The sequence below is a fragment of the Microcebus murinus genome, chromosome 4 (genome assembly GCF_040939455.1).
Source record: "Microcebus murinus isolate Inina chromosome 4, M.murinus_Inina_mat1.0, whole genome shotgun sequence".
NCBI classification, from domain to species: Eukaryota; Metazoa; Chordata; class Mammalia; order Primates; family Cheirogaleidae; genus Microcebus; species Microcebus murinus.
In genome coordinates this window covers 4,440,306-4,449,593 of record NC_134107.1, presented here as the reverse complement: position 1 = coordinate 4,449,593, position 9,288 = coordinate 4,440,306, and the positions used below count along the sequence as shown (strand labels likewise).

The 9,288-nt window shown below is 66.2% G+C and overlaps 1 protein-coding gene across 1 annotated transcript; it reads left to right on the top strand.

The window, feature by feature from the left end:
* The first annotated feature begins 2,707 nt into the window (after positions 1-2,707).
* SIGIRR (single Ig and TIR domain containing) lies at positions 2,708-9,255 on the top strand. Its single transcript, XM_012769568.3, has 10 exons — positions 2,708-2,939; positions 4,857-5,018; positions 5,946-6,144; positions 6,619-6,752; positions 6,837-6,977; positions 7,230-7,373; positions 7,843-7,945; positions 8,009-8,159; positions 8,405-8,594; positions 8,909-9,255. The coding sequence occupies exons 2-10, from the start codon at positions 5,012-5,014 to the stop codon at positions 9,070-9,072; spliced, it is 1,233 nt and encodes a 410-aa protein (XP_012625022.1). The 5' UTR covers positions 2,708-2,939; positions 4,857-5,011; the 3' UTR covers positions 9,073-9,255.
* The last annotated feature ends 33 nt before the right edge of the window (positions 9,256-9,288 follow it).

The following is a 9,288-nucleotide window of genomic DNA, read 5'->3' as shown; positions in this document are numbered from 1 at the left end:
TGAGCGCAAGGCAGTCTCAGCGCCAGCCTCAGGCGCAAGCAGGACACTTGGGTCAGCCCTCACCCTGGCTGCGGGGCGGGGCCGCACCTGCAGCCGCCCGTGCTGTCGCCGCTGCGCACCTGGCTCAGGTGAGCCGCCCTGCCCCCGCGGCCGCGCGAGCCCCAGGTCCCGGCAGCAGGTGAGTGGAAGTCGCGATTCAGACTCGCGGAGGTGAGTGGAGGTCGCCGTCTCCCCGAGCCGCTCCAGGCCTGGAGCTAGGGGCCTCAGGGCGCGGTCGCCAGGAAGCCGCTCGAGCCAAGCAGGCTCCCCGCGTCGCCCGGAAGCCCGAGCTCGCCCGAGTCCCTGCCCCTTCGCGGCCTCGGGGGAAGGGGCCCGGGGGCCGCCCTTTCCGCTCTGCCCGACGTGGCCCGTGGCTTTCTGGTGAACCCTCAGCGCAGGAGAGCGGAGGGGCGAGGAGTGCCAAGGCGCGCAGGGACCCCACCTCCGCCCCACAAGCCCAGACCCCAGGCCTGAGGCTTCCTGAGGCGCCGCCGGCGGCGGAGCTTCCGCCCTCCGCTGCCCTCCCAGTCATCTGCTTCCCCGCCTCGGTGCGCGTCCACATTCGCCGTCTGCGCGCTCCCCAGGCTCCGTGCGCGTTCCCGAGCCGCCGGCTCACCGCACCAGAGGGTGGGGGCAGCAAGGCCGTCCACCCTGCAGTGAGCCGAGCGCGGGATGTGGAGCCTGGTGGGAGAGAGCTGGTCGTCGTGGGTGGGGAAGCGAGACGGAGCTCCTGGGCGCGCGGGCTGCAGCTTTTTACGCACGTTCCTTCCTTCAGGGGAGGCGTGTGGGGTCTGGCACGCGCCAGGGGCGGAGGGGCGGCGCGTCCGGGACACGCGGGAGACGCTCAGAGATTGCGGGGTGCTGAGCAGCGAACCCGACGTGGCTGGGGGAGAAGGGAGCGCTGGTCGGGGGCCGGGCCGTCCGGGAGGCTCTCCCCGGCGCGCAGCCAGTGCAGAGCCTGAGAGCAGGAGGAGCTGGCGCTTTCTAGGAACGACAGAGTGTGGCGGGCAGTGCAGGGTGACCTAGGGGACAGGCCTGGACGCAGATTCCGGTCGCCCTAGGGAGTGGACATGGTAGGGGGAGGGGTAGGACGTGGCGGGGGCCGCTATCCCAGGGAGGGAAGGAGAGGGGCGTCAAGTCCCGTCATGCCAGCCTGGAGAGATGGGGGCACAGCCTAGCCCGCAGAGCGGAGGGTTGGCGCCGGCTCCAGGGATGGGGAGGCGGGTTGGGGGCGGGGCCTCTGGCTGGAGGACCTGCCTGTGGGCTTCCTTCGGAGCTGTGCCTCAGCTTCCCGACCTGCAGTGTGGGGGAACACTGCACTACCCCTTGGGGAGGTGCATCGGCGCTCAGGAGGGCCCGCTGGGGCACCCCCAAAGTGTGCCGAGGGAGCTGAGGCCCGTTTGGGAGGGGTGCTGTCCCTTCCAGCTCTTTCCCACCCTGAGCCCGAGGTGCACCTTTGCCTAACATTGGGTGCCAGGCCACAGGAGGGTCTGTCTGAGCAGGACTGGGCGGTGAGGTAAGGCTATGGGGAAGCCACTCTTCTGCTGAGCAGGGAGGATAGAGGGCACCCCTCCAGGACCAGTCCCTGCTCCTGTGCAGGTGAGGACAGTGCCAGGGACTGAAGGGGACCCCTGTCCTAGTCTATGGGCAATACTGGCCCCAAGTCAATCTGGGGTGTGTGGGGGGTCACTGTGACAACAGGAGATGCCAGCTGCCCCTCACCTTGCTCAGAGCCTCTGCCATGGCCTCCTGGGTTTGCTCCCTTACCTGGAACAGGGCACTGCCCTCCCACCCCAGCCCACCCAGCCTGGAGCTAGGGTGCACGAGATGCCACGGCTCCCTGCAGCCACTGGCCCACCTGGGAGACACGCTTGGGAGATGGACAGAGGGCAGAGGCCTCTTGAGGCCCCATTATGAGCTGGGAATTTCTGAACCTTCCCCCCATCCCCCGAAGGTCAGGGGTGCTCTCTTAGGCCTGGAGGGACCTGGATGACCCCTCCCCTCCTGAATGTTTTTTTGTTTGGTTTTTTGAGACAGAGTCTCGCTTTGTTGCCCAGGCTAGAGTGAGTGCCGTGGTGTCAGCCTCGCTCACAGCAACCTAAAACTCCTGGGCTCAAGCGATCCTTCTGCCTCAGCCTCCCGAGTAGCTGGGACTACAGGCACATGCCACCATGCCCGGCTAATTTTTTTCATATGTATTAGTTGGCCAATTAATTTGTTTCTATTTATAGTAGAGACGGGGGTCTCACTCTTGCTCAGGCTGGTTTAGAACTCCTGACCTTGAGCAATCCGCCTGCCTCGGCCTCCCAGAGTGCTAGGATTACAGGCATGAGCCACCGCACCCAGCCCTCCTGAATGTTGAGTGTGGCGTCATGGGGGTGTCCAGGAGGCAGGTTGCACTGCCGCTGGTCCTCCGTGTGTGTGTGTGTGTGTGTGTGTGTGTGTGTGTGTGTGTGTGTGTGTGTGTGTGCAGGACCCTCCCACATCACCCCAGCCCCTGCCTCTCTGAGCACCCACACACACACTGAACAGAGGAAAGTGCGGTGCCTGGTGGGCTGGGTGGGCCGCAGAGGAAGGAGCTGCCTGACTCAGAGCTACAGGAAGAGCCGGGGCAGGCGGGGCGAGAACCACCAACTGCCCGCCCGCCCGCCGGGGAAGGGGTGGGTGCCTGGGTGGGGTTTAGGTTGAGGAGAGGATGTGACTGCAAGGCCAGGAAGCTACGGGGGAAAGTTCTGATTAAAATACACATAAACAAAAGCCAGGTCCTCACTGTGCTTGGTAGTGGATGCTGGGCAGCCGTGGTGCTGTGGACGCCCCGGGGCCCCTCCGAGGGGAGAGTTTGCTCCCAAATGCACATCCGTGACCGCCGTCTCTCCCCAGGAGGAAAGAGCTGGAACCAGGTGACTCTGCCCTCTCTGCTGCTCTGAGTGAGCCTGTGTCAGGGCCTATCCTTAGAGCCGGGTGTGGTGAGGGGAGGCCTGTAGCACACGGGGCACACGCACACGTGTGTGTGCGTGTGTGTGTGAGAGAGAGTGAGGGCAGCGGGAGGCTGCCAGTGTGGCACTGGTGGCCAGGGGTGGGTGTGAGATACAGCATGTGGGCTGCAGGGTGCTTGCGGCCCTGCACTTTTCGAGAGGAGTTCCAAGTGTCCTGTGTGCCCAGGAGGCACACCAGGTGCTAATGGGAGGTGGTAGGAAGTGTGTCATGTGGGAGCCTGCGAGAGCACACATGGGCTGAGCGTGGACCTCAGTGCAGGTGTGCACGGGCCAGAGGGCTGTGTGTAGGGGTATGCAGGGGAGGGTGTGCAGGGAGAGGGTGCAAGGAGAGGGTGCAGGGAGGCTGTGCAGGAGAGAGGATGCAGGAGAGGGTGTGCAGGGGAGGGTACCTGGTGCTTGCCATACTCATATCCTAGCACTGTGGCATCAAATTCCAGAAAGAAGAGTCTGAGGCTGCCTTGGCAGGGGTGCGAGGTCTGAGCTGGGGGAGGTTGAGCGGCCACTGCAGGGGACGCCTGGGACCTGCTGGGCATGCTGTGAGAGTTGGCTGCACTGGGGAGTGTCTCTGACAGTCCCTAAGTGGGCAGTTCTCCTGCTTCAAGGACTTTCCTGGGACTGTCTGCCACCCCAAAGGGCTTCTGCAAGGACCCCTTGCCCATGCCCCAGGGAACACACCTCAGGCTCTATCAGTTCCCCTGGAAGTTGTGACCCAGCCAAACCTGAGGCTCTGGCTGTGCCTCATGGTTCTGCAGAAGGAACAGGGTCGGGGCAAACTAAGAGGGTTTTCCCTGTCAAAGTCTCTGGGGCCTTAGAGGTGGAGACATCCCAGGGAGCCGGGTCACAAAGCCTGGGGCCCAATCCTTGTGCCCCACTCCCAGTGTGTCCATGCAGCAGGGATGGTCAGAGGCACTCATGCAATGCCTGTTGGAGAAACGGGGGGGGGTGAGCCTGGGGTGCCCAGGGGGGAGGGGACCCCCAGGGCCCAGGGCACCTCCTCCTTGCAGCCACATTGCTGCAGAGCTCTGTGAGTCACGAGGGACATGGCTGGGAATGGTCCCGGACCCTGCATAGGAGAAGCGTCACCTCTGGGTGGGGCAGGGGCTTCCCATGGAGAGCTGGACAGGACAATGTGGACAAGGTCTCTGGGTTTGGGAAAGACAAGCCAGGCCATGGAGAGGGCATGGGATTGGGACCCAGAAGAAGGGGTGGCTGTGAGACCCTTCAGTCTGGCCTTTGCCTCAGCCTGGCCCCACTGGTCCCTCCTGCCTCCAGGACCTCAGGGCACAGCTGAGCCCGGGGTGTCTGCGGGTGTCCTGCATGTGCGTGCATGTTCGCACTCCTGACCGCACCCGGAACAAAAGCCCACAGCTGGGAGCAAGTGTGGGCCAGAGCCAGGCGGCTGGGCACCTGCCCTGCTGTGGGGGACACATTGCTCACCCCTGGCCCCCCAGGGCCTGGTTGTCATGGATACTGCAGCACCCACCTGTGTGTGTGGCAGCCCTGCTGCAGGAGACTGCCAGGAATGAAGCCAACGGCTGCCTGGTGGGATGGGTCCCCCTGGTGCATGTCCACTGTGCCCCTGGCCATCATGGTGGCCCTGGGGTGGAGGTTGTCCTGTGTCCCCGAGCCACATGAGGTGGTCCCTATTCTGGCCCTGTGTAAGGAACTCAGAGCAACCCCAAGCTGGCAAGTGGGAGCCCTGCTGGCAGCCATGAGGCTGGTAGAGTGGTACCTGACGCAGGGCCAGTGCTGCTTGTGGCCGATGGTTACTAGTTAACTCACTCTGTTCCTGTTTAACTTGTTCCCTGGGGATGGCGGCAGCCTCTGACCCATCCAGGTGCCCCGTCCAACCGACCACAAGGACAGAGAGGAGTGCTGCCAGCCCTTGGTGGCCCAGTCTGCTCTGCCAAGGAGCCCCGTGGAGCTGGGCGTGGCACCAGTGCTCAGCCCGCCGTGAGGACACCCCAGCCAGAGCCATGGCAGGTAGGCAGGTCAGAGAGGGAGGGACAGGTGCGAGTCCCACTCCCACCTCCTGTCCCCCAGGCTGCCCGCACCTCGCTCCCTGCTCTCACCCAGGCTCTCTGCTTGGCTGTGTGCCGGAGGTACAAAGGCCTCTGCTCAGCCCTCCTCTGTGCCCTTAGTCCTGAACCCAGGGCCAGCGGTGTGGGTGGGCCCCGAGCCCTCTCATGCCCAAGGCCTCCAGACCAAGCTCATGGGGGTCCGTAAGGCCCAGGAAATGCCAGGAGTGGGCACTGGTGGGCCACCGGGATTGGATGGAGGCTGGTAGGAGACCACAATCTACCAAGAAGAGGGTGGTCTACTCCACTAGGGCTCACCACCCTGGTGCAAAGATGAGATGTTCAGGCCTCAGGGAGGTGGGGAGGGCTTGCGTGTGGCCAGGAGCAGAGGGCCCCCGAGCCCAAGGTTCCAGCTCTGCTGGCACCTGAGCCCCCAAACCCACATGTGTCCACACTCCCTGCAGCTCCCCTAGCAGAGCCAGGTGGGCTGAAGGTACAGGGCCTGGCTCTCCTCTAAGGTGGGCAACAGGTACACATGGGAAACGGGGGGCTGGATGCATGTCCTGGGTGAACCAGCAGCCGGATGGGCCCTGTGTGGTGGGGCTCAGTCAGCCTGACTGTGACCCTGGACACTGTCCCCTCCCAAACAGGTGTCCCCTCTGAGCACAGGGCAGGCACAGGCAGGGCAAGCAGCACATGCAAGGTCTGACCACCACTGGGGGAAGACGTGCCAAGTGCTGGGCCCTCGCCCATGGTACTCATGATAGCCATGGTGTGACCACCAGGCCACACACGTGACTCGCCACCTTGCTTCTTCCTGCACCACAGACTCTCTGGGATGGGCAGGGTCTGGCATCCTGGCATGCTGACCTGCTGTGTCTTCTTTCTTCAGGTGTCTGTGATGGGGCCCCTGACTTCCTCTCCCCCACTGAAGACCAGGTCCTGGGGCCTGGCCTGGGCAGTGCTGTTGCTCTGAACTGCACGGCTCGGGTGGTCTCTGGGCCTCGCTGCCCCCTGCCTTCAGTCCAGTGGCTGAAAGACGGGCTCCCCCTGGGCAATGGAAGCCACTACAGCCTCCACGGGTACTCCTGGTAAGAGACCGGGGTGTCCAGGGTTAGAGGGACCATCTGGACAGACCATAGCCAGCAGCCTGATGCACACCTGGTCTAGAAGCACCTGGCCATGGGCTGGGTAGTGACTGGCCGGAGTGCTGCTGTGGACACAGGTGGGGAGAGTTGGTGACCCCGGGGACAGACCTTGGGGTCTGTGTGGCACCTGAGACTCCCCAGGGCTGTGGGTGTCAGCCGAGTCCTAGAGCCTGAATGAACATCAGCCAAACCCAGATCAGAAGACCTGCAGGCCCCACGCCCGGGCCTGGGGTGACTGTCCAGAAGCAGACCCACATCCCCTCCAGGTTCTGGTCACTTCTCTTAGCTTATGGCCCAAGAACCACCCAGGAAGCCCAAATCAGTGGCTTCTCTGGGTGAGTCCCCACAGGTGAGGCTCTGGGGTGTCCACGGATGCTCTAAAGCCCCAGGTGAGAGGGTGGGGCTTGGTATCCCCAGGGTCAAGCCTAACGTGTCCGAGATGCTCGTCTCCAGTGTTCTGGGGGTCAACTTGACCGGTGCCGAGGACTACGGGGCCTTCACCTGTTCCATCCAGAACGCCAGCTCCTCCCCCTTCATTCTGCGCAGAGCTGGTGATGGGGGTGCCCTGGGCAGAGAGTGGGGGGGACCTGGGGGTGGAGGGTGCTGGGGGCAGTGCTCAGGCGACCCGCCCACAGGCCCGGCAGGCCACCTGGCGGCAGTGCTGGCCTCCCTCCTGGTCCTGCTGGCGCTGCTGCTGGCCACGTTGATCTACGTCAAGTGCCGCCTGAACGTGCTGCTCTGGTATCAAGACACGCACGGGGAGGTGGAGATGAACGGTGCGCGGGGCCCGCCGGCGGGAGGGCCAGGCGGGTGGGCCAGGCGGGCTCAGTTCTGCGTGGGGGAGAAGCGGGGCAGGGCGGGGCGACTTCACCCCTGGAGGGCTCCGTGGGCGCACGAGGGCGCAGGGCCCGGTCGGTGGAACGGGAGGGGTTAGAGTCGGCGGCAGGGGCGCACCCATGGCAGAGGGCTAGGGGAGCCCAGACGCTGGGGGCCCGGGGGCGGCCGCGCTGACTGGCCGCCGTCCGCAGACGGGAAGCTCTACGACGCCTACGTCTCCTACAGCGACTGCCCTGAGGACCGCAAGTTCGTGAACTTCATCCTGAAGCCGCAGCTGGAGCGGCGCCGGGGCTACAAGCTCTTCCTGGACGACCGCGACCTGCTGCCCCGCGCAGGTATGGCCCCACCCCGGCCACCTGCAGGTCCCTCCCCGCCGGCACCGCCCCGTCCCGGCCACCTGCAGGCCCCTCCCCGCCAGCACCGCCCCGCCCCGGCCATCTACAGGTCCCTCCCTGCCGGTCCCACCCCGCCCACCTGCAGGTCCCACCCCGCCCACCTGCAGGCCCCTCCCCGCCCACCTGCAGGCCCCTCCCTGCCGGTCCCACCCCGCCCACCTGCAGGCCCCTCCCCGCCGGCCCCACCCCGCCCACCTGCAGGCCCCGCCCCGGCCACCTGCAGGCCCCTCCCTGCCGGCACCGCCCCGCCCCGGCCACCTGCAGGCCCCTCCCCGCCGGCCCCACCCCGCCCACCTGCAGGCCCCGCCCCGCCCACCTGCAGGCCCCGCCCCGCCGCTCGGGGCCCGGTCCAGCCCGTAGCTTCCGGCGCCCTCTCCGCGCGGGCCCTTCTGACGCCCGCTTCCCGCAGAGCCCTCGGCCGACCTCCTGGTGAACCTGAGCCGCTGCCGCCGCCTCATCGTGGTGCTTTCGGACGCCTTCCTGGGCCGGGCCTGGTGCAGCCACAGCTTCCGGTGGGTCCCGCGCGGGGTTGGGCGGGCCCCAGCCACGCCCGCGCTGACGGTCCCGCCCCGCAGGGAGGGCCTGTGCCGGCTGCTGGAGCTCACGCGCAAACCCATCTTCATCACCTTCGAGGGCCAGAGGCGCGACCCCGCGCACCCCGCGCTCCGCCTGCTGCGCCAGCACCGCCACCTGGTGACCTTGCTGCTCTGGAGGCCCGGCTCCGTGGTGCGGGCTCGGGCGGGCCAGGGCGGGGGCTGGGGTGCGGGAGGGCGCGGGGGCGGCGGGCGCCCTGGGGATGGGGGCTTTGTGAGTGGGCTCTGAGGGAGGTTCCGTGGCCTGCCCCAGAGGAGAGAGCGGGCGGAGCGCGGGTGGGAACCGTGGGTCCGCTGCAGGGGGTGCTCCAGGGGCCTCCATTTGCGCCCCCCCCCTCCCGTGTGTTCACATGCAAATGGCCCCACCCTGGCCCCCAGACGCCTTCCTCCGACTTCTGGAAAGAGCTGCAGCTGGCCCTGCCGCGGAAGGTGCACTACAGGCCGGTGGAGGGAGACCCCCAGACACGGGGGCAGGACGACAAGGATCCTATGCTGATTGTTCGAGGCCGCGTCCCAGGGGGCCGGACCTTAGACCCAGAGCTGGATCCTGACCCTGAGGGGGACCTGGGTAAGCCCACCCAGCCCGCTCCTGACCCGAGCAGCTCAGCCTGGGGTGGATGGGTAGCCACAGAGCAGAGGGCCCAGAAAGGGACATGCTCCCAGCATTGAGCACCCTGCAGCCCAGGGACGGGCTTGATGCCCCCCAGAAGCCCTCGCTGCCTCTCCCCTGGAGGTGCTCAGGCCCAAGGCCTGCCCGGAGACTTTCTGAACCTCGAGTGGCCCCATGGCGGGCGTGAGCAGGGACTGACCCCAGGGCAGTGGCTCCAGGGAAGGCAGACTGTGGACAGCCCAGCCTCAGGTGTGGCCATATCCCCTCCCCAGGTGTCCGAGGGCCCGTCTTTGGGGAGCCGTCAGCTCCACCGCACGCAGGTGGGGTCTCGCTGGGAGAGGGCCCGGGCAGTGAAGTGGACGTCTCGGACCTCGGCTCCCGAAACTACAGCGCCCGCACGGACTTCTACTGCCTGGTGTCTGAAGATGACGTGTAGCCCCCACCCCACCCCCGCGTGCAGGATCACCAGGGACATCTGGGGGCAGAGGCAGGCGGGTCGTTTCTGCAACAGGCAGGACCAGGACCCCATCCTGGACCCTGTAAGCCTGGACCCTCAGGGGAGGGGTCTGAACCGAGCTTCCTCCTAATGCCAGAAAATAAAGTTGTTTTTTGGACTCTGCCTGGGCCTTGCTATCCTCTCCTGGGGCGGAAG